Source organism: Chelonoidis abingdonii, chromosome 14 (assembly GCF_003597395.2).
Source record: "Chelonoidis abingdonii isolate Lonesome George chromosome 14, CheloAbing_2.0, whole genome shotgun sequence".
Classification (NCBI taxonomy): Eukaryota; Metazoa; Chordata; order Testudines; family Testudinidae; genus Chelonoidis; species Chelonoidis abingdonii.
In genome coordinates, this window is record NC_133782.1 from 4,790,760 (window position 1) to 4,815,605 (window position 24,846).

Here is a 24,846-nt window from a genome sequence, read left to right on the forward strand (position 1 = left end):
TCTCCCAAACATTAGGAGCCCAGGAAGCTGCTTGCTTTGCTTTTGCTGATTGCTGGCTATGTGTGTGCATGCAAACACACATAGCTACACAGACACAGCACCTGATATTGACCTCCGCGACCTCTCTTTCAGAATGTGGGCCATCGTCCAGCACATCTACTAGCGTGCCCAAGAACTGCAGTTCTCATAGAATCGTAGGACTGGAAGGGACCTCAAGAGGTCATAACCATTCTGTTCTCAAGAAGGAATTACATTCTGAACTCTCCCTTGGCTACCACTACCCACCCTGCACTCCTTTAGCTGAAAAGTTTTCACACTCTTCCTCTCCATTGCAGCTTATTCCCCAGCTCAGAGATGTTCTTCTAACTCCACAGAGCTCTAACTTGTTTTATCAGCTCTTTATCCACACACTGAAGCTTCAATTTTATGCTTCTCTTTTTTGGACGCTTGCTTGGCCATGGTTTGTATTGGAGCAGCTTAGAAACCCACTCTCTCTGAGCCTGTGCTTTGAGGAAAGAACAGCCCCCCAGCAAGCCTCTGACTAAAGGCACATTCTGGCTGCTGACTGCTACATCGTGACGCACCAAGGAACAACATGTGGGCTGCTCAGGTGCCCAGCAGCTTGTTAATAAACACAATTCCTGCAGCTGTGAGAAATCCTGCTGAGATCTTCGGGCTGCACAGAGTGAAGCTGAATACCAATAAATAAATACAACCCAGTCAGCCTTGTTGCCTTGCGGAGTGTGAGAGAGATGGCAGGAGACAACATCAGCTACATTTCTGAAAAGGTCAGAAGTAAACAGAGAAGGAAATTCAGATTGAAAAAAACATTCCATACAAATGGAGGCTGGCGGTTTTCTTCTAAGCAACCCACTGCAGGTGATCAAACACAAATGGAAATTAACTGAGCCCTGGGATGGGATCAGGAGCCAACCAACGTTTGAAAAAGAGGGGAGCCTGGAGGTGGTGTTTTGGTTTGGACCAGCGTCTAAATTTCTCCACGCTGGAAGAGCAGTGCTTGATCTGAGCCTTTGAGTTGCCTCCAGAGCAGCATCAGTTCTTTGACTCCATGGTGAAGGATGATAAACGCCTCTTCGTGACAGCAGAGTAACAAGGAAATCACTGGAGTCACCCTGGCAGAACTGAGAGCAGACTTTGGCCTCTGAGATCAAAGCACCATCTGTCAAAGCAATTAACCAAACCAAAGCTGTTCAATGTAAGAACCAGTTTTTATTCCTGATCTCTGTGTCAGGTATAAAAAGAAGCATCCTAACTATTGGCCACCTCTTAATCTAACTCCCTGCTGAAACCAAAACCAAACGACAAACCTTACGCTCAATATTCAAAGCCTGGGAAAAGGATCAGGTACCACAAAGCAAAAGAGAAAACTCGCAGACACCTTGTCTCTCACCAAGTTCTCGTAAATACATTCAATCAAAACCATGATTGCCCTTACATCACGTGCAGCATTGCTTAGGAGACAGCAAGAGTTAGGGCCATGGGGCAGGACGAAGATCACATGATCCTACACTTGGCTCTCTTGGTGTCAACCTCTCTTGTCCCTGTGATGTTGGACACAAGCTGCAGCAGGATGCCTCCTCCATTCACTTACAGAGCGGAAATGGCATTCAAATAGTAAAGCCCAAGAGGAATTCCCATAACTTTTATTCTTTTGGAGTATACCGCATCTCCCTTGGAAGTCAATGGCAGAACTCCCCAGTGACTTCCATGGGCACAGGGCTGGGCAGTTAGTTCCCTTGTCTAGTTTGAAATACCACAGCAGGCCGGGAGGTACCATGGTTAGCAGAGCTTACTGCAGAAGCACTGGGGTTTCAGCCCTGTGCTGCCCGTGCTGTTGGCTCCTAGTATTTCTGCCTCTTCCTCCTGATAGACCAGATGCTGATGAGGAAGAGGAAAACGCGGCCGTACATGAGTAAAATCCTTTTGCTGGCCAATCACACCAAAGGACACAGCTTTCCTTCAAAAGTCCTGCAGGACTCAGCGACTCCTGCAAAATCAGCATCCTCATTAAAACAGAACCAAACAGGCACACACCAGCAAAGCACTGAGCAAAGCTGTTTGTCAGCGTCACAGAATCCGGGTGCCTTGGGAACGGAGGCCTGGGAGAGCCCTGCTGTGCAGATCTAATCTCCCTTATTGGTGTTGTGAGTGACAAGGTGGATTAATGAAGGTGGCTAGCCTCTCAGGGGGTTCTGTTGGCCTCTCCTAAGCTGCCCTATTGCTGATATGGAATCCTAGGGAGGTTTAGTGGAGAGATGACTTAAGGAAATCACTGTGGACACAGGAAATGGATCGTTATTGTGGAAGATGAAGCTGCTGTGCGAGGATTGCCAGAGAGCTAATCAGAAGCATTTCTTCATGGCTGGCTGGCCAGGCTGATGTCCTAGGGGCACTGCACCACACTGGGAGATGGGTAAGCCCAGCATGACATCCAGCCACTGGGTGCCTGGGCTGGGAGCTCTGCAGAACCCTGTTCTGAGAGGGATGCACTAAGTGGCCTCTGCAGAAGACTGAGGGGCTGGGAAGCACGAGGGAACTGAATGTCTACACTGCACACGACACCTGGGCTGTGACCCAGGACTGAGCCCAGGCCCCCTGAGTCCGACTTGGGTCAGCAAGAACCCAGGACCCAGAGCCTACTACCCTGCTCAGAGCTTGAGTCCCATCATGATTTGAGTCATTTTGCAGTATGGATGCAGCACAAGCCCCAGACCCGAGTCCGAGGTCTGCGTAGCACCGTACGGATGCATTGGCGCGGCTGTGACCCGCAGGCCCAGCAAGTGTAAGCCCAGGTTTGCCATGCATGGGGCATGCAGCATGAGCTTGGAAACACTGAGTCCACAAGTACTGGTTCGAGAGATGCAGGCACACCCTAGAAGAGACCCTGTCTTATTGGGACTGGGTGTGCTTATGTGCAGAGCCTTGAGGACAATGGGGGTAAGAGCATGAAAAGGCGGGAGCTGGAGAGAGCCAGATCCACTTTGAAAAAAGTTCCCTTCAGTCTGGAATACCCTAGTCTTTGTGCTGCATACACCCCTGGTTCAGCGATTAGCGGTAAGGGGATAAGACTTGGGCAGGGTCTTGCCTCCTCCCACCCTAAAGCAGAATGCCAGAGTTGGGCTTGAGCTGCACAGCTTTCTGTGCCCTACTCTGTGCACCCCTCCCCCAAGGGGTTCCCTGGGCCACCTGACAGAGGGGCTCAGCTCCAATGATGATGGACCACCCGGGAGCCGGGGGAAAACCCATATGGGTCCCCAGAGGTTGTGGGATGGCACCAGGCCCCCATGCACAGGGAGTGGTCTGCAGAGCTTGGGAGCTGAGCTCTCGGATTCTTCCATGAAGTTGGAGGGGAAAGGAGAGGTTTCAGATGAATGGAGACTGAACGACTAATACTAGCCTTGCCAAACCCAGACATTAACACCCATGAATCTGGCCCCCTCTAAAATCATGAGATCAACTTAAAAGTCATGAGATTTTGTTTAAATCATAAATTTGGGGTCTCTCTCTTTGCCTTCTTCTTTTTTAACCTTTAGGGGACACTCCAGCCATCTTTTCAACATTTTCAAGGCAACCCTGAAGGCTAGAAACTCAGGGGAATTCTCACACCGTCACTTGCTTCTAGGAGCAGGGACTTAAATAAACGCCAGACTGAGTCGGACCAAAAGTCCATCTAGCCCAGTGTCCTGTCTTCTGACAGTGGCCAGTGCCAGGTGCCCCAGAGGGAACGAACAGAACAGGGAGTCATCAAGTGATCCATCCCCTGTCTCCCATTCCCAGCTTCTGGCAAACAGAGGCTAGGGACACCATCCCTGCCCAGCCTGGCTAACACAAATGATCATGATTCTTGTGATAAAACTGCAATGCTTGGCAGCCCTGTAAGACCCCTGGGTCGGCTGGGTTCTCAACTAGCCACGCACAAGCCTAGTGCAGTTAATGGAGCTGCACATGGAGGGCAGGATTGGGCCCTACATTAGGAGCAGTTGTTGGTACAGTACATTGAAGTTTCTGGTTTTTGCTTAGTGCCGAACATGATCATATCCCACCACCAATGCTCTGCATGGGGCACACCTCTTCCAAAACCCCAAAGTGGCACCACACACCCCTCCAGGGCCCAGCTGGACAGAAAGAAGCAGAGAAGTTAATGGGACTAGCTTACAGCCACACAGTGAGCTGGTGACAGCCTCAGGAATAGAACCCAGAAGTCCTGACTCCCAACCCCCGACTCCGGCAGTCAGGGGTTCCAGAGGGGCATGCAAGGGAGGGGTCATAGTGCTCTAGAGGAGGTCAAGTCATCTCTTCCAAACAGGCAGGGAGAGAGAGAGACCTGCCTGCAGAGGAGGCCAGCCATGCATGCACCTGGGGAGCCCCTCTGGCCCAACGGCTCATGGCCATTTTACCTGCACCGTGCTGAGGAGTCTTGCTAGGTCTCAGCTGACACTGTGAATATGGGCTGTCAACCAGCTGACCCAGGTGAGCCCTTATTATGGTCACTGAGCACCCTCCAGCATCCCGAGTCCTTGCTGGAACCTGGCTCCCCGTTCTGGGCTTTGAATGCCTGGGCGCTGTCACTCAGCAGCGGTACCTGGCTTCCATGCTCAGGTTTTCCATTCTGAGCTGCAGGGGTGTGGAGACCAAAATGCCCTGTACTGGATCTCTAAGCCATTGCAGTCATCAGCTGTTCCAGTGGTGCTGCCATTCCCCGAGGATGGCCTGAGACAGCGGCAGGTGGCTGTGGGGGGGAAGAGCCTCCCCCAAAGATTCTGTTGAAGCTGCTAATATTAATGTGACTAAGCAAACCAGGCAATTGAAACCAGTCAGCCTGGGACCAGCAGGAAGCTCCAGTCATCCTGCTCTGTGCATTATTAATAAAAGCCTGGGGCCTGCATTACTTTCCTACTAGAGACACACATCCCGGCCCCACACAGCTTCCCTTCTGGATCCTAATCAACCCCTGCAGCTCTCTCCCCCTCCCACATGAGTTCCCGTCAAAATCCCAGTTCCCGCCTCAGTCCATTTCCTGCCAGGCAGGCTGCCCAATACACTTGAGCTGGGGTTAGCCAAGAGTAGAATGGAATTAACAAATTAACATGAAAATACTATCAGAGGGGTAGCCGTGTTAGTCTGGATCTATAAAAGCAGCAAAGAGCCCTGTGGCACCTTATAGACTAACAGACGTATTGGAGCATGAGCTTTCGTGGGTGAATACCCGCTTCCTCGGATGCATGATAATGAAGTGGGTATTCACCCACGAAAGTTCATGGTCTGTTAGTCTATAAGGCGCCACAGGACTTTTATGAAAATACTAGTGTTTGATTAAAATTTTATGGGCAATATCCCCACAGAGCTTGCAGCTTCCAAGCCCCTTGCCTCCAAGAGACCCTTCATCCTCCACCTGGCCTTGCGCAGGGCAGCAGCACTGTGACTGATGCAGAAGCACAGACAGATCTCACTGTTCACGTGCTGAAGGCCTCAGGGAAGATGCAGGGCTTGGAGATCTTCCATGTCTTTTTGGAGGGAGCTCACCTGTTCAGTAGGGTAGGGACAGGACTCAATTTTCCTCTCCTGGAGCTTATCTTAAGGTTTTATATTGCTGCCCATCACCATAGTATCTGAGCACTTTCCATTGGGCTGCAATGGAGCTACTCCTGATTTACACCAGTGTGAGGCGAATCAGGCCCTTTAACAGCCCGGCAGAGTGTCACAGAAATTAGAGGTTGGAAAGGAGCTGTCGGATCGTCTAATCCATCTGCTGGCCAACGCAGGCTAGCTCCTTGGTGCATATTGCAAGAGGGTTTGGTGAACGGTCATGGAATGTCTATGAGCGTACAAAGGAGTCCACTTTTCATGGCTTCGTTGCATCGTGAGGAATGAATTTGTCCCCAGATGCAGGGGGAAAAGGGAGCTCTTTGGCAAATAGATGTAAAGCTGAACATTGGCTGGGATTTGGGGGACATTAATGTGCCTCACTCCTAACGGACCCATCACTAGTTAGTCCCCTTTCTGACTGATGGCTAGTGGGTATGGAGTAATGGGGACTTCAAAGGCTGTCTGACTCTTGGTTTCTGTGAGCTGTGGTTATTACTTTAGCAAACAAGACAGCTCTGTTGGCCAGCATTGAGGGGCCATATAGCTTCACGGAGTGTCATCATCATTAATTGGGGACAACTTCATACGGTATTTTAACACCACACTGCTAGACCTCCGTGTTCACAGGCCCTGATACTGCACCTCTAAAGATTTATATGATCTGAAGAGAAACCAGAGTGAGTCAATGGGAGCTTTATCATTGACTTCCGTGAGGGCAAAGCACTAGCTCTGTAAGTGATCACAATTGTTACGAGGGCTGGGCAAATAATTCATAACAAATAATTCATTCCACATCTTTTTCTCATTGCAAATTGTCCTCGAACAGATTGTGATTTTCCCAAGCTTATTTGTTAATTAGAATTAGTCACTGAATTTTCACTAATAATTCTTTGTCTCTAGCTCGGCTCTGAGTAGTTAACAGAGAGTAATAGTGATGAGTGGTTTTGATTGGGCACAGGTCACATGGTATGTTTCTGGTCCCTGACTGGATCAACGTAAGGTCAAGATTCTGGTGCAAATATGAGTCTGAAGCTCACTATCTCTGAATAATCAACCACATTTGCTGAAATTCCCAAACATTCCTGCCAGTAAACTCATTTGCCAGACTATCCATGGGGAGCAAACACAAAAGGAGCACACGTGGCCAAAGCAAATTAATTTAAACATTTTAACAAGTGGAAGTTAAAATTGCAGTATTTGCCCAGCTGTTGCAATGCTATTGTCTGCAATGATACTTCTGCTCTTGGGAGAATGCAGGAGAAGCAGATCGGTGGTGGGTATTTGCACATGTTCTCAGCTGCTAGAAATACACCAAGAGACAGAGAACTGACCACAGCCCTTGGTCAGCTGTTTCAGAAGTCAATTACCCTTGCTATTAACACTTCTCATCTTGCTTCCAGTTTGAATTTTTCTACCTTCCGCTTCCAACTATTGGCTCTTGCCAGGGCCGTCTCCAGGCACCAGCCCAGCAAGCAGCTTCTTGGGGCGGCATGTCCGGGTCTTCAGCAGCAAGTCCCTCACTCCCTTCGGAGCGAAGGATCAGCCGCCGATTTGCTGCCGAAGACTGAAGCAGCGGCAGTAGAGCTGCAGGTCGCAACTGCGGCTTTTTTTTTTTTTTTTTTTTTAAATTTTTGCCACTTGGAGCCAGCCCTGGCTCTTGCTCTGCGTAACCTGAAATGTTTACAAAACCACCTGCTGGATATCAAATAATGGGCAAATCCGTACAAAAAAAGCAAAGCCCGTTCCTTTGTTAACAGAAGGAACAGTTAGATTCATAGGATAAATTGTTCACTGCAAATAGTTTGCCCAGCTCTAGATAAGACAAAGGGCAGATAAGAGGGGACTTGTTTGCAGGGGCAGCTCCAGGCACCAGCGCACCAAGCGTGTGCCTGGGGTGGCAAGCCACAGCCTGCCGGTCGCCATGAGGGCTGCAGTCAAGCTGCCTTTGGTGACATGCCTGCGGGAGGTCCGCCGGTCCCACGGCTTCGGTGGCAATTCGGCAGCAGGTAGTCCGAAGGCGTGTTACTGGCGGACCTCCTGCAGACATGCTGCCAAATGCCACCTGACTGCTGTGCTGGGGGCAGCAAAATACATACAGCCGCCCCTGCTTGTTTGGTTTTTGTTTTTGGCCTGAGAAAATTGAGGGTGTATGTAAGTGTGCGCGACTCACCCCTGCAGCGCCTCCTGCTGGTCTTCTCAGGGAATTTGCTCTTCCAGCATCCTGGAGCATCCCCTGCAGGCTGGTGATCCACCTTACCGCTGGCCCCTGTGTCCCTCCCAGACCCGGTGCCCCTTTATCTGGGGCACTGCCTCCTGGCAGTAACCTCTCAGTCTTAGGATCTCCCCTCCCGAGAACCCCCACCCACTATCCCCACCTCAGTATATGGATACTGCCAGTCATTGTCTAGCCCCCGTGCCCTGGGGCAGACTGCAGTATCAGCCTACTCATCACTGGCAAGGTTGGGTTTGAACCTGCTGCCTTGGCCTGCCCTCTGCAACCCCCAGTATCTGTTGGCCTTATGCTAGGCCGCAGCCTGGGGCTTTCCAGGCTGGAGCTCCCCAGCTCCTCTGCTTTTCCCCAGCCCTGCTTCTCTCAGGTACTGGTCTCTCACTCCCTGCTGCCAGGCCCGTCTCTCTCTACAGCCAGAGAGAGACTGTTTGGTTGAGCTCCTGGCTCAAGCCTTTATAGGACCAGCTGGGCCCTAACTGGGGCATGGCCCGAGCTGAGCCTGCTTCCCACTCGCCTGGGCTGTTCGCCCAGCCCTCCTGCCTTCTCCCAGGGCTAGTTTTAACCCTGTCAGGGCTGGAGCAGGTAACCATCCTGCTACGGTGTACAACAAATGTGGGTGGAGAAGCCCTGGTCCCAGATACATAGGGCTGATGACACTTCTGACTGCTTTCTGGGTGCATAGGTTTGCCCTAGCCACTGAAAGTTACAAAAGAATGGAAAGTCTGAGACATACCAGAGAGACACCTCAGACCAAAATTCCCGGGTTTGTTTCACAGTGTCTCACCTGCCTGCCAGTTTGTGAAATATTAGCCAACTATTCCAGAAGCGTTATCAGGGCGGGGTGTGAAAGGAGGGGGCTAGATGTAATGGTGTAAAGGAGTGCGGCTGGTACTAATCAGGTTGTGGAGGCTAGAAAGGCTCCTGCATTTCATGAGCCAGGGCATGCAGCAGCAATGCCAGGATACTCCTGGTTAGTAGTTCAGGCTTCAGGCCTGGATTATTGTGTGCGGTGGAGAATCAGAATTCAGAACAGGACACTGGGTGAAAGCTCGAAATCCAAATGAACCAGGTGAAAAAATATAAACAAACATGAAGGTTTTATAAGGAGTTCTCTAAATGAAGGGTACCAGAGGACACAAAAGCAATAGAATATTGCACCAAAGAACCCTTGATTCTCAGGCCTTAAGCCAGTTTCCTGCCCAGTCCCGCCACTAGATCCTACTGAACCAAACTACCCCGCAGGCTCCACAGCATTATGAATGCAGCCAGTGTGAGCTTCATGAGCTGTTAGGAGCTTGCCATTTTCTAGGCTACCAGTTGGGCGAGGCCTTTGGCCACGGCATAGTTTCTCTCAGCCAGCATTTCTGAGCTCTGCAAAGAGGAGTGCCTGTTCTCCCTCAGCTCTGACTGCATCAGCAGTGAAGAAACCAGTCACAGAGGTGGGTGGTGCCAAAGGTGGATGAAGCAAACCAACTAATCACAGTTCCTCCATATGCCTATAAATGAGGACAAGGACAACCCAATGAACGTTTCCTAGTGCTGCTTCCGAGAGGTCACAGTGACCTCACTGAGTGTGTGGCTCCTGCATTTTCTCTTTTATGGGTATGTGTTCTGGCTTCAGTGACTCAGCTCTTGTTTTAATTCACAAACTGAAGCCAATCTCCAGGGGCTTGGCTCTGCCTTTAGTTTTTCTGGCTTGTCCAGTCATCTTATTTGCTGCTGCTAGCATTATCTCCCAGGACACTGGAAGACAGCCCAGTCTGAAGAGAGAACGAAAGCTTCCTCAGTAAGCTCTGAGGTATTGACACCAGTAGAGTCTGGGGACATCTGCAGCCTGCACTGGGCCCAGAGGCCCTCCCGGTTAAAGCATGTCATTGGGGCGCAAGAGGTTTCATGGTGCATGGTTTTGATTAGTCCCAAGAATGACTGTGTTGCAACTCCATTCTTAAAATGAACTGTCTCCAGCTACCACATTCATACTGAGGTCTTTCCCCCTGTGATTGACTGGATCATATCACATGTCTGGTGACCATTTTCCTAGTTTGCCTCTAATTGTCAGCCATGTCTGCTGGAGAAAATGTCTGATCTCTGCACAGGAAAATATTAATAAAAGAGAGAGAGAGAGAGAAAAAGAGAGGGTGGGAGAGAAGACCCTTGAGTGGTTTGGAAACTGTCTCTTATATTTCAAGCATGCGATTCAGGTTTTCATATCTGTGATCCGCAGTCCATCCCAGAGGTGCTCAGTTCACAGTGTTGGAACAATCTGCCAAGCAGATGGCTTGGCTAGGAGACGTTTCCAAAAGAAGCTGGAATAAGGAGGAAAGAGAGAAGAGGAGGATGAGTGCCAAGCCCACAGTGCAATAGCTTAGGGCTTGTCTACACTTGAAACTACAGCGGAATGGCTACAGCAGCACCACTATAGCGCTTGAGTGTAGACACTACCTATGCCGAGAGAGGGGCTCTCCCGTCAGAGTAGGTAATCCACCTCCCTGAGAGGCAGTAACTAGATCAACAGAAGAATTCTTCTACCCTGTCAACACCGTGGGCTAGGTCGACTTAACTATGATTTTTCACACCCCTGAGCGAGGTTGCTGGGCTGCCCTAACTTTTTAGTGCAGACCAGGCTCCAGGGAGTGTGCCCACTGCAAAGCACAGAGAACGTCTCTGCATCTTTAGAGCTGCCACAAATGCCCTGCTGCCCCCCACAGAGCCAGCCTTAGACCCACCTTTCCTATGACTTAGGTTGGGAATATGGCATTAGGCACCTGGCGCTAAAGCAACAGAGAATTCAGTCCTGTATTGTTCCAAGTTTCCTCCTCTATTCCCTTGCAGTCCTCATTTTGGGACTGAGCCTTGAGAAATCCTGGGACAGCAGGCTAAGGCACCATGGAGGGTCTTGGTTTTAAGACACAGCTGTGAAAGGAACAATGGCATTGCCTGTGTCAGTGGCAGGAGCTCTCTGCTAACCTCCAAGAAAACAGAAGCTCCACACACTGTAGCTGAGTCCTGTTCTGTAGTGACAATGCCCAAGGCAGAAAGAACAATTCTCATGCATGGGATCCTATTTAGTATTTAAAGAGGGTTGCTTCTGGGAGGAGGTCACCTATCCCCAGGGAACTGACATCGTCAAACCGCTTACATGCAGGCCAGCACATAGCCATAGGACGCAACAACTTTCAGCCAGAGCAGATGTGGGCTGGATTTGAACCAGTGACCTACAGACGAAACATGCCACAGTCCATTACCTATCCCAAGCCATCTGACCCCTTTCCCCTTTCAAGCCCTAAGAACGCTGGCATTTACCCAATGACTGCAGAGCAAGGCACATACTTCTGCAGTCACCAAAGGATTCATTGCTGCTGCTTCACAGCCCCTCCTCGCCCTCCCATGTACCTTGGCTGAGCAACTGTAGGTTCCGGACCTCCTCCCGCACCTGGAGTTGCAGCACTTGCTGAAGGACCTCCTGCCGCTGAGACTCATGAATAATGCCCATGCGCTGCAGCTTCTCCGTGTTCAGCCGCAACAGTGCCCGACCTGCCAAACACAAGCGAAGAGACAGCGCTCATTCACACTACTCTGACTCATCAGCGGATCTCACTGGTGTGTGCTTAGGACAGCCAGGGGCTGGGAACACCAGCCAGATTCCATAGGCAGGTGCAGGGTGTTCTGGGCTGGGTTAAACATTGCTGGAGCTGGTGGATATATCAGCTGCCAGGGTCAATGTAAAAAAGCCACTAAGCTCTTTTCTATAACCAGATAGCTGAAACAATAGGAGCCACCACCCAAAACAGGCATCTGGCAAGGCTTGAGTAAAAATTGAAGTGTGAGGCCCAAAGGGTTTCCCTGGGAACTGTGGTGGCAAACACAGGGGCTGGGGCATTGATCGGTGGCAAGAAAGGAGGGGCGCGGAGGGAAATGGTGACAAATGCAGCCCCCTCCAGCAGTGATCACCTAACACAGCAATGCAACAGCCTCAGCAGCAGCCATACAATACAAAAGAATTACACCAGAGATGCACACATGCAGTGTTTGCTGCTGCTGTATCACGTTCTTAGGCTGAATCATAATGCAGCTCCGGTAAGACTGTTAGTAAATTGAATTGTATATTGATGACTGTCCCCAGCTCCCTTTGTGAGGAGAGTCTCAGCCCTGCACTGACAAGCTTTTTATCTGTCAAAATGACTTCTGTTGCCTGTAGTAAGTGTTCTGTTGCTCTGAGTCCCATGCAAGGAGCACAGGAGCCTGGGCTGTACCTGGGGCCCATTCCAGGTGGTCATGGAAAGTAAAATCAGGAATGGGGGGAGGTGTTGTTCTGCAAATAAAGCCGTGTAGGCACGCTTGTTTCCAGCAGGGGGTGTGCTACTGAATGCACAACTGTCACTGTGCACCACCACTCAGTGTAAACACTCCATGTGTGGGTTCCATGAACTGCCCTAGAGGCTAACCTGTGGGGCTCTCCCATGACTCAGCTGCAAGGGTTTTCCGAGTGCTCACACAAGGCTAAGACTATCTTCTGTCTCAGCAAAAGATCTAGTCGCTCACCCTACTTGTTAAAGGCCAGGCTAAATCAAACACATCCTAACAGTCACTGGGCACTCTTGGCCAGCCTGTGGCATTCCTGAAAATGGCAACGCTCTAGCAATGCCAATCACAAAGTGGCACGGTGGGAGCCCTAATCCTGAAGTTTGGGTCAAGTGCTTGCCCCTCAGATCACATACTCCCTAAAGGCAGGGGCTTTCTATTTGTCAACTCCATCTCCTGCATCAGGACATATTCTTTGGAATGCCCTGGCTCTGCTCTTCTCTGGTATGCTGGCAATGTCATGAGTTAAATTAGAAGTACTCATCGGAATACATTAACGTTCCCATCAGCGCTTTTAGTCACAGCCATTCTCCTCCAGTCCAGGGGCTATCAGAAGAGGGGTTTTACAGCTAGCTTTTGTCCCTGTCACCCAGAGTACATTCGCTAATACTTCCTTTAGTTCCGATGCAAGGACTCGGGTGAGCTGTTACATTAGTGCCGTGTCATTCCTCTAGGGCATGAGACAAAGGCACACAGCTTCCCATCTCTCTCGCTCCCTTCCCTGCTGCCTTCTCCAGGCAAAGCATTTTATGATCCATCCCTGCCTCACAAAGCAGGCTGCAGACTAGCGATTCTGTGCGAGGCGGAGAGGGAGGAATAAAAGGCCAGGACTGAGTCCATCACATTTGCTTTGTGGGGACTGGATTCATTTTCTGGGTCTCCTCTCAGACAGACGCACCCGTGGAGCAGCCACTACTCTGACTCCCAACACCCAGCTAGCTAATTGAAAACTTTAAAACAATAATTCTGCAGCTTCGCTTACTGTCTATCTTGATGTTCTTCTACAAACATCCCTTTGTTCTTCAGATCAAACAGGATTTTAGGATACTCTGGTAGAAAGTGTAATTGATATGGCCATATCAGGTATCTAGATATTAAATACATATGTAAGCAATAACACCTGGCCAGATGTGCAGTGATACCAATACCTGCATAATGTGGGTAATGAGGCTGAAGATCAAAGACCTTTTAACCGCTTGAGAGCTGCAGGTATTTACCATAATGAAACTTCTTGAACTAGGTTATCACTTTGCTTTGTTGTTATTTCTGGAGCAGGGAAAAAGCTGGTGTTGACTATCTTCTGTAACAAGCTAATGAGCCCTGGCCTTTGTGGTTATTCCCAGTGACAGCTCGACTAGAACCTTCATTAGCTGATTAGAGTCCTTCTTTGGTAATGGGAATGGAGCCATCCATTGAAATGAAAGGGATTTATGTGTACACATTCCAGGGCAGAACTTTGTCTATAGTATGTGTGTGTGGGACATAGGACAGTAGCAGAATCTCAGATCTGAAGCCTTTCAGAGTTTGAGGGAGAGGCAAGTGGATTCTCACATATTAACCCAGCGCCTAGGGCTTCAGTTCTAGGTTGGATCCAGAACTGGGAGAGGCCTCGGGTATTTTCTGGTTTCTGTTTGGATGTAGCAAAATCTTGTGAGAACAGTCACTCTGATGAGATTTTTGCTCCTATCTGAAATGCAGAGTGCCCACTGTCCAGTGTCTCATTGGGTTAAAGGCTTTTGATGGCATTTTCAGCCTCTTCCTTGGCTGCTGTAGAATGAAGAGGTGAACAAGTTCCCATGTCTAACCCTGCAGCTTTCGGCATGCAATGCAATCAGCAACAAACGATGAGGTAGGAAATTGATATTATGAGGAACAGGAAATTTGTTTAATATTTAATCCTCAATCATCTCTGCATTTCTAATGACTTTTCCAGTCACTCCCATTTTTTTTGGTCACATCAGGCGCCTTATTAATATTACATGAGATGTGTCTAGTTGTTGCATTGAGCAGAGCAATAGGTAGAAAGGCAGATAGGAAGAATGGCTTAGTAATTAGGGCACACGATGAGGACTCAGAGAACCTAGGTTCGAGCCCTGACTCCGGGCCAGACATTTAATTGAACCTAGCCTCAATCCCACATCTGTAGAATGGGATTAATATTTTCCTACCTCTCAGGGGTGGTGTAGGGGATAAAAGTCTGTGACTGATTACCAGGTGCTCAGATACAACAGTGGAGAACTTAGCTAGCCAGACTCGGTGGCGTGTCTGGATTCTAAAGAGGACAGCCTTCTGTTCAGCCATTTCCTCTTTTCACACACAACCCACAGTCGCCTAACTTCTGAGCTGGGAAAGAAACTGGAAATGGTTAAATTTTGCTGTTAAAATAGTAAGTCCTGACTCTTTTTTAATTAAAGAGACAAGGTGTGGGAGGTAATAGCTTTTATTGGACCAACTTCCATTGATTAAAAAGGTAAACTTTTGATCTTACACAGAGCAATTCTTCAGGTCTGGGAAACTTACTCAGGGTATGTCTACACTACCCGCCGGATGGGTGGGCTGCGATCGATCCTGCAGGGATCGATTTATCGTGTCTAAACTAGACACAATAGATCGACCCGAGTACTCTCCTGTTGACTCCTGTACTCCAGCGCCGCGAGAAGCGCAGGCGGAGTCGACGGGGGAGCGGCAGCAGTCGACTCACCGTGGTGAAGACACCATGGTAAGTCGATCTAAGTACGTCGACTTCAGCCATTCAGTTATTCATGTAGCTGAAGTTGCATAACTTAGATCGATCCCCCCCCAGTGTAGACAGGGCTCAGAGGGTCACAGTGGGACAGATTGTTAAACTTAAGGAGTTAACACTACAAGGTGAAGTGGGCAGCTAACACCTCTGCAGCTGTAGGACAAGGGAGGGTTAGTGCCTTACAGATTGTTATAAATCCAGTGTCCACGATACTGAGTCCATGATTTTTAATGTCTAGCACAGTTATGAATTTAAGCTCCCAGGCTCATCTTTGGAAGGTGTGGTGCAGGTTTCCTTTGAGGATGAGGACAGAGATCAGATATGGAACGTGCACCTTTCCCAGACCTGAAGAAAAGCTCTGTGGAGCTCGAAAGCTTGTCTCTTTCTCCAACATAAGTTGGTCCAATAGAAGATATTACTTCACCCACCTTGTCTCTCCGATATCCTGGGATCAACATGACTACAGCTACACTGCAAACAACAATGGAAGATCTGTCTTTCACTAAGTCACCTTCAGGTGCCTAGACAGACACTTGAACATAAGATCGCGCCTTACAGTTTATTTTAAAAGACTGCTGTGACAGATTGCTACGGGATCACCCATCCTGACACAGCCCTTCTGAGAACCCGTCAGCGTAAAGAGATTGTGGCTAAGGAGCTCCCCTCAGGTGTTGGTTAGCTGAGAGCCAGGAAGAAACTCAGCGGATTAGAGCCGGTCTTAGGATTCTGGGATGGGAGCATGAAGCAGTTTTTGCTGCTGCCTCTCCCCATGGCTGCCTGAGCAGGGAAATAGAAGAGAAACTTACTTAAAGAAAGAAAGGTAGCTGAGATTTCCCTTTAAATCAGAGATGTCAAAGCACTCAGAGGACCTAAAGACCAACTTTGCCTGTCACAAGACATTCCCCCTGCAGTGCCCTACTTCCACCACACTTGTCAGTGGGGGGTTTTAAATGGCTTTGGCTCTGGGTGCAGACAGATCAGAGCTGGGCCCAGCACCCTACACTACAGAGACATGACTCTGGCTTGATTCATAGAGGTAAGGGTCTTGTGCAGAGTTCAGATCTGAGGGTTAATTCCAACCCCTGAAATGGGATTTGGATCTAGGGGTTTGGCTGAAGGCTCCCCTCTAGCTCTGAGTGCGGTGTTAGCTACAGGTGAGGACAGCTGTCTTGAGGGAGAGGTGTTGGGGAAATGTGAATCACATTCAGTTAGTTACGTTAATAAACCAAACCACCTGTATGCCACAACCACCAAAAGTCTTTACTCATCATTAGCATTTTTCAATTAGTACCAGCTGGAGAGGGAGCATCTACTGTACCTGTGATAGCATGATGGGAAAAAGCCTCCACATAGATGAGATAGTTATGGGGACAGTGTTTCTTTAGCCATCTGCACACATCCTGTTGGGTCCATAACACCACCGGCTTGGTAAGGCTGCCTAGCGTGGGGCTGGTATGGTAATTGCCATAGTGATCACAGGGACGACCCTACAGAGGTTTGGAAGCAGGAAACAGAGAAGGGGGAGGGTGTTAATGGACTTCAGTACCACCAGGAGGAAAACAAACACTCAGCCATGGGATGAACAGAGGCCAGGCTGAAACATCGCTGGAGAAGAGAGATGCTTGTTTAGTCTGGAAGGGAGAACCCCACTGCGGGTAGCAGATGCTTGCATAACATTGCCCAAGATACTTTGTAACATCATCCTAACCCTCCTAATGGCCTTTTTCTTATTGGCTTGTCCACAAGCAGCCTCAGCCAAGTTGTAGGAAACCATGCATGGTCAGAAGCTAACAAACCAACTGCAGAAGGGAGAGAGGAGAGGGACAAGAACTCAGATCCATGGCAAGCCTGTTGGCTACGCCCCAGCTGCGTGTCCTACTCCTGCATTGTCCTGGCTTTCCCGGAAAGCAGGCATTCAGGAAGGATGCTGCATTGCACGGGCATGCTATGACCGCTGCTTACTGTACTAATCAGGATAATTTCCTTGTCAGTCTGCCTTTCCCCTGTCTGCTCTTCCCACCTGTTACCTCATCCTGTGTTTAGATTGCAAGCTGTGTGGGACAGGGACCATCTTTCCTTCTTTGTATGCAGAGTGGCTAGCAGAAAGGGGTGCAGAGCAGGGCTCCTAGGTTGCCAGCACACAGACTAATAATACAGCATGTGATGCAGCAGCATTTGTCTCAGAAGCATTGTCACTCATGGTACTATCCTGATTGTTTGCATTGCTCCTGGCAGTACCTCTCAATGTGTGTCTTCCTTCAGCTGGGGAGCGTGCACAGGCAGATAGCACCTGTGCCAGGAAGCACCCTCCACAACTTACCGCTGCTTTTCAAACAGTTGAGGCCCAGCTGCACCTACATTTAAAAAAAAATGTCTTCACAAGAGCACACATGCTTGGAGCTGTGTGGGCAAACAGGGTAAATGCACCTGCATGTGGCGAGTGAGGCGTGATCCAGCCTTGTTAGCCCTCGGAGGTGCACTCATTCAATTTGCATCCATAATCATGGAGGTTCTTTCGCCGGAGCATTTCTTGCAGGAGGGCCTCAGTCAGGAGAGAACAGCGCAGACAGGCTCCCAAAAGTAACTGCAACCTGGGCCCCACAAAACCTTTCAAGCCAATACTCCCATCTCCCTCAAACAAATAACTCTGTCATCTCTCTTCCCTCCATATCCACAGTCCCATTACCTTCCCCTGTAGGCTGCCAATCAGTATGAGCGGTGAGGATTGTTTGGGGGAGGCACCTGTCCAGAGAGGATGGGGCTGAGACCCACCCAACTCTTCACACAGGCTGCAAACAGTTCCTCATCAACACTGACCTCTGGGGGACGAGAACCAGCAACCGAGGGCCTACAGGTGATCTCTCCAATTGCCTATCCTGGAGCCACCTGTGATGGGTTCCCCTTGGGTGCTACCTGGAACTGGGGTACTACTGAACCCTCTGACCCACCAGCCTGGCCTCCATCTCACACTGTGCTGCTGTGACAAGTTGCAAATCCCTACAAGCTTGCACTTTCACCAGCATTCACACAGCTGCAGTTACATGCAGGTTCTCTAGCCACCAGCTTCCCAGCTTAGGACCCCAGAGGTGTACCATCCTGCCCTGGTCAAATCGAGCCAGTATGTGGGTTTAATACCCAGTTTGCCTCTCCCTCAATGGTAAGAAGGCCATGCACACTTTTGGCAACCAAGCTGAGATTTCCCCTAGACACCTTAGTCAAATGCAAACTGGTTTGGATTAAAACACAAAATAAGTTTATTAACTGCAAAAGGATAGATTTTAAGTGATAGCAACAGATCAAAGCAGATTACCTAGTAAATAAATAAAACCACAGACGAGCTTAACGTACTAGATAGGTAGGATATGAATTAACAAATTCTCACCCTGAGTGATACACAAGTTGGCAGATTCTTAAGGCACAAGCTGCCTTTGCTTTGCAACTTGGGTTTCCCAGGTTTTCATACACAGGCTAGAAATCCCTTTAGCCTGGGATCATCACTACCTCCAGTTCAGTCTTTGTTCCTCAGGTGTTTCCAAATATGTTGTTGTAGGGAGAGTGAAGTACCATCATGATGTCATTTCCCCCTTTTAGATCTTCTTCCCCTTGCTGGAAAGCTCTTCTGTTGTGACCTGGGTCAAACAGTTCCCACTGGGTGCTGCTATCTCTGAGAGGTTTCTATTGTACGCAGTTCCTGGGGTAATCCTTGTGCATGTGTGCATTTCCTCAATAAGCCATTAACATTGTTTGGCCTTTTTACTGGTGTACCCGAAAGGCTGCTTGTGGGTGTTTTCAACCTCACATGTTTCAGTAATACACACATGGCCAAAATTCCTAACTTCACATACAACGATATCTCATTGGATTGTATGTGCTATTACTGTCTAGCAGATCAAGAATTTTAGAATGATGCTTCACAAGGCATACTTTGTAAAAAAACATATCCTAATGACATGACAGTGGTGAATAAGGGGGTGCCAGGATGTCATACCACCCACTCCCCCGCTGGGTGTGATTTAATGCTGGTGTGGCTGCTGCATCTTCCCCTGGATAAATAGGAGAGCTCCACCTTTTTGAATTCCCATTTCATTACTGTAAAACTGGTGCTGTGCTAGAGCTTGATGGGGGGGCGGGGGACAGAAGCGGGGGGCTGTCATGTGCTTTTTCCTTCCCTTTCACAGAAGAGTGTATGTGACATGCCAGGGAACCGTTCTGTAAAGCTGTCCCAGCCAGCCGTGACTTTGCTAGTTAGGAATCCAATTACAACGAATGCTCAGGGCCTGTTACGCACTAATGCACTGGCCAGAAAGCACTTGCTTATTCCTTCCCCCTGCCTCCACTTGCCCTGAAATCCTCAGTCACACATAGTGCTGGGAGATAACAGCCCCTTCCTCAACTCCCTTCGGGGAGGGTGGGGGGCGGTTGCACCCAAAGGCAAATAGCAATGAGCTCCCAGGTTTAGCTGTTACAGGGCTCATCCAGGACCTTCTGCAGCCACCAAGGGGATCAGCTGCAAAATCAGCCCCTCTCTCCAATGTGTTCCCTAGGTCCAGCGGGGAGGAAGAGCAGTGGTACAGGGTCACTGTCCTGGCAGGATCATTTAAGGGACAGGGTTAATCTCCAAATCACAAGACGTTGGCCCTGACCAAAGGGTACCTGAATGCTTACGTGCCCCATTGAGCAAGCCAGGGCATTTCCCAGCAGTGCCTGGTGCCTTGCTGTCCCTGTAAGGATTGCCAGAGCAGAGCAGTTGTGCACTGAATTTGACATCCCGTCTCCGAGAGCTGCCAGTGCCAGGTGAGTCAGAGGAAGGTGCAAACCCCATCCATGGGGGCCGCTTGCTCATGGGGAAGTCACTTCCCTGCCCTGGCAGTTAGAGGTTGGCTCATCCCAATGCAGGAAAGATTCTCCCATATATATTTTACATAAACTTTTCAGCAGAGTGCAGCTCCACCCTGGAGGTAGCAAGACCTCCAGGAGACCTCCCGCTCACCCCTGCTCTGAGAGACAATCTGGCTCCTAAAGCTAGCTCCAGGCACCAGCAGAGGAAGCAGGTGCTTGGGGCGGCCACATGCGGGTCTTCGGCGGTGGGTCCCTCAGTCCCTCTCGGAGCGAAGGACATGCCACTGAAGAATAAAGCGGCAGGGTAAAGCTGCTGCCGAAGTGCCGCCGATCATGGCTTTATCTTCCCTCCCCCCTACCCGCTTCACTGCTTGGGGGCAGCAGAAAAGCTGGAGCCGGCCCTGCCCAGAGCGCAAGACTCCCCAGCGCTATCCTAAAGCAGTAGGGCTGAGTGTGCAGCCCCCTGTGTGACCTGGAAACAACAACAGGCTGGGACTCACCCGCCTCGGCGCTCAGCCCCGGGTTTCAGTGCACATACCCAGCGCCGGACTGGGATGTCCAAATGCTGCCAAGAGATTCAAATGGGGAGTTCAAGCGACATTTCACAGCCCGCTCGAGGGATGGTCCTTCCAGAATTTAAGCCCAACATTTGAGACACTAAAGCTGCCTAGAAACCCCCTCCTCCCCAGCACAACCACCTTGTGCTTTGCAATGCTCATGAGGTGGGTACGGAAGATGCAGCCACCATCCTTTGCCATCCCAGTATGCTTGCTGGGCATCCGGCCCTTGCTGTCCCCCTTTGGCTTCAAGAAGCTCTCAGTCTGCATCTCATCCACAAATTCTTTGTCCCACTTGCACTGGGAGTGAAGTCATCCCAGGCTTCGGACACTCACAAAGAGCCAGAGTGAGGGAACTTGTGACTAGCTCTTTGCACGTGCACTGCACCCACTCTCTCCAGAGCAAGGGGGCCACTCTCACAAATTGCAGGGATTGGGCTCAGTGCAGAAAGAAGCAGCCGCCAATGATGGGAGGTGAAGGGATGCATTGAACATTATGCAAGAGAAAGACAGGGGCTGGAACTGCTTCTGCGGCTCACAACTCCTGCAAATGAGTGGGCCAATGTCTAGGGCCCACTGTTGTCAACCAGGGACCAGCAACTTACCTCCAGTAAAATGCAAAAACCTCATTGCTGGTGCTGGGAGCACATGGCCTGGGCTGGCGCAGTGGCATCACTTACACCTGGACCCTGCTGTTCTGAGGAGGATGGAAGAGTATAAGAACAGCTTGAGATTCAGCAAAGGCTCCTCTGGTCCTGGTGGACCTGCCGGCTTGCTGCTGAGAAGAGATTTTCTGTAGTCAGGCTGCTAACAACTGGAAATCCCCCAAAACAGAGACTCCAGGGGACCACTCACCCTCTGCCCCACCCCACCTGTGGCTCCCCTAAATATCCCCACAGAAACCCTTTCTCAATAAGCTCCCTGCATTAGGAGGCAGAGAACCCTCAGGCATCCACTTCCTCTCCCCTGCGTCTTTAGTGGTTAAGAGAATGAGGCTGGGAGCCTGGATTGGAATCATGGCACAGCCATGCAACCTTGGGCAAGTCACAGAATCATAGGAGTGGAAGGACCTCGAGAGATCATCTAGTCCAGGCCCCTGCACTCATGGCAGGACTAAGTATTATCTAGACCATCCCCGACAGGTGTTTGTCTCTCATCCTCTCTGTGTCTTGCTTCCCTCAGCTGTTAAATGGGATTCCTTATGGAGAAGCACAGGGCTCAGAGCTCCGTGACTCCGGTGCTATGCCAGAGCAATGGCCTACCCGCTAGCCTTACTCATTGTCAACCTTGCTTGAAGCTCTTCTCTTAGTGGTCAACATGGGAAGAGGCATCGTTGAAAAGCAGTCAGACTGTAGAGCCCCATGGTAGGGACAAAAAGGCACATCCCATCCCTTACCTAGGATCCCAAGAAGTTTTCGGGCCTTACTCTCATGGTGTCCCAGCCAGCATTCAGTAGAACCTAGCTTGTCAATGGCTTCAGTGCAGCCATGGCACATCCCCGCTTTCATTCACTCCAGCAGATCCTCCACGGCAAACAAAGTCCAAGATTCACTCATTCTGGTGGCAATGTGATGGGGTTAAACTTGCCTCTCAGGCTGTGCCACAGATATGTTCCTCACACCAAATTCCTGCCTTCACCTTCAGCCACCTGGGACACAGTCTCCCCTCTCCCACCCAAGAAGCTGCCTCCTGCAGCTGGCCCATGCACTCTGATTCTCGACAGCGCTGTCATGCAGACCAGAATGTCCCATCAGGGACTGGAGCATTGGCCCTGGGTGCACATCATGTGTCTTCATTGCCCTGGCCAAGTTCTGAAACCTGCAGGTGGCTCTGGAGTTGTGGTAAAGTTTTCTTCTTCCCATTTGATTTTTACAGAAACTTCAGCACTGCAAGGTCATTGCAACCTGGCTTAAGCTCAGTACAAAGCAAATAACATGTCACGAGCAGCAATAGCAGGGACCTGACTATTCCAATCCTTCACAGAGAATGTTTCTGGCCAACAGGAGTTCTCTTCCTGTCAGGAGTCAGCCCAATTAGGTGGGGAAATAGGCCTGGGAGACCAAAGTCCACAGTTCCTTCTTAGTGCTCCTGAAAGGAAGGTAATAATAGCCTTGGCTGGAGGCTGACAGTCCACAAGTACAGCAATGGGGAGAGCTCATCGCAGGAACTACCTGGGCTGGGGGCCATAAGAAGACCCCTTTCTGCACAGAAGCCCCAAGTCAAACCGTGCTCAGAAACAGAGCTTCCACCACAGGTCCCGTTCGCTGCCCATATGGCCCAGGGCTGAATTTTTTAAATGTTTCTTATTAGTCATGGTGTTAGGGGAGGAAGGGTCAGCCGGTAGTTACAGCAAGGAACTGGGCATCAGGATTGTGCCCTTGACTCTGCCTCACACTTATCACCTGCCCTTGGACGAGTTATTTAACTTCTCGGCCCCTCCATATGTCACGGCACATTGGATGACATGCGGGTCGGGGGAGCAGCTTGGAAAAGGACTGCTCTCCTGCTCCTAGATAAGCAGGATCTTATCCACCCCACACCTTTCTTCGAGTTTGGTTTGGATTCTGTACAGAGAACCTCCTCCTTTGCCTGTCCTCATCTCCATGAAAGGAGGAGCTTTCTCTTCCGAGTCTTCGTTGAGATTGAGCTTTTCTGAGACAGAAGGAAGCTAAATTCCCCAACGCAGCCATGGATCAGCCTGGGCTGGAGGGATAGGAAAGGGCCAATACATGCTGAATATAGCCTGGGCATATTCAAGGCAAGCAAGAAGTAGGGAGTGGTGTTTGGAAGTGGCAAGTAGCGATATGCCAGGATTCAGAGGGTCAGCTGCGTTTGTACTGCAATGTGCAGCGTCAACTTCCTTGTGTGAACATTGGCTGATTAAGCAGACGAAAAGAGACAATTAGTACACCAGGAACTCAGACATTCCAGGGTTACTAAAACTAGTCCCATGTCCCTGCCATAGCAAACACCAGCCAGCCATGGGCAGTGGTGACACGAACCTGCTGCCCCATCCCTGCTTACAATCCAGTGCCTTTTATCAGCCATGATCTTAACTGTTCTACTTTGTGACTCCCCTCCAGGCAGCTGCAGGTGTCAGAGGGTGGTGGCCAGCTTTTCATCCTGGAAATAGCCAGGGTAGGAATGCCCCTAACCCACCCCCTTCCTGCACTGGCAATTGGATGCCTGAGGAGTGCTCAGATGAGTGGAGCTTTTTCAAGAGCAAATTATGCATCCAAGGATGGATGAGGCTGAACGGCAGCTTTGCCCTCAAGGTGGAGGATCATGCACGGTGCCTCCAGGTGGCATAACACACAGTGGCGCAGCCCAGGGGCAGGTGAGGGAAGCCACCTTTCTTTCCTCCTGATTTTGGATTAGTCAAAGGCAAAAATGACCCCGGAGAGGGCAGCTCTGTAACACAGCACTGCTCCAGAATCCCCCCAGCGTTATAGCCCTGGGTTCAACATGCACCTCTCTATCCTGAGCCTTGTCCGTCAGCACTTCAGCAGGGGGTCTCTGTAGAGCAGCCATCAGCTGCCGACGGTGCCTGCACCATGAGAATTTTCCCCTGGTCATCTTAGAGGCGTTTAAGGCCTCTGTACACCACTACATCAGACAGGGGCTATAAGGGATGAGAGAATCCCTACTGAGACCTTTTGGGGGAATTTTGGGCCAGTGCTCAGGTGCGCGTGGGCACATGCATGAGTGTTGGGGCTGTGTGTATAGGAGGGCAAGATTTTCAAAGAATCTGAACAACAACTGAATAGCCTAAATACACACCCCATTTGTGTGCACTGTTACTGTGATTTCTGTGAGCACAAATTGGGGAACTGCACATGCTAGTTACCAGAACTGGCATTTGCACATGCAGTTACCCACTTTGCATGCACAGTTACATTAACTGCACGCATAACATAAGGGTGCGCTTTGAGACCCTTCAGAAATCTGGCCCGGGAGTCACAAAGAGTTTCTGTTGGATATCCCATGACTCACGGAAACTAATGCAACAAGACATATTCAGAAGGTTCATATTCCGGGGATGTGGGTAAGGAGGGGAAAGACTTTGAGTTTTAACATTTTCTCTCCAATACCCAACATATTTTCTGATGAAGGCCTGCTCTAGTGGTTTGAGCACAGGAGTGGGAGCCAGAGAATCCAGAGTCCTAATCCTGCTCTGATTCGGATTCCTGTTGTGGCCTTGAGCAAATCACTTAACTTCTCCATGGTCACAACTCTTATTCCCTCATAGGAGTGTTGGGAGAATGAATTCGTTGGGGGCAGGAATCAGCAAAGATGCAAAATGCTATTTAAAACACCCAGGATTCAGTTCCATGTGTTAAGCAAGTTGCTCATTTAAGCGCCACGCACATCTTTGCACGTCTCTTCCCCATCATGGAGGACTCACCAGATTACGATTTTACATGTGCAAATCCTCCAGTGAGCTCAACAGCAGCATGGATAGGAAGGAGATTGTTACGTGCTTGTATGGAGCCTTTCCTCATTACAGC

At 49.9% G+C, this 24,846-nt stretch overlaps 1 protein-coding gene across 1 annotated transcript in view; it reads right to left on the reverse strand.

Moving 5' to 3' along the window:
* Window positions 1-8,917: 8,917 nt before the first annotated feature.
* The window catches only part of SAMD10 (sterile alpha motif domain containing 10), a 41,348-nt gene continuing 25,419 nt past the window's right edge, over window positions 8,918-24,846 (reverse strand). The window contains exons 3-5 of the mRNA XM_032766440.2: window positions 16,261-16,429; window positions 11,231-11,371; window positions 8,918-10,143 (exon numbers count right to left, since the gene is read on the reverse strand). Of these exons, the coding sequence (XP_032622331.1) occupies window positions 10,121-10,143; window positions 11,231-11,371; window positions 16,261-16,429 (333 nt within the window). The 3' untranslated portion in view covers window positions 8,918-10,120. The remainder of the gene's footprint in view (window positions 10,144-11,230; window positions 11,372-16,260; window positions 16,430-24,846) is intronic.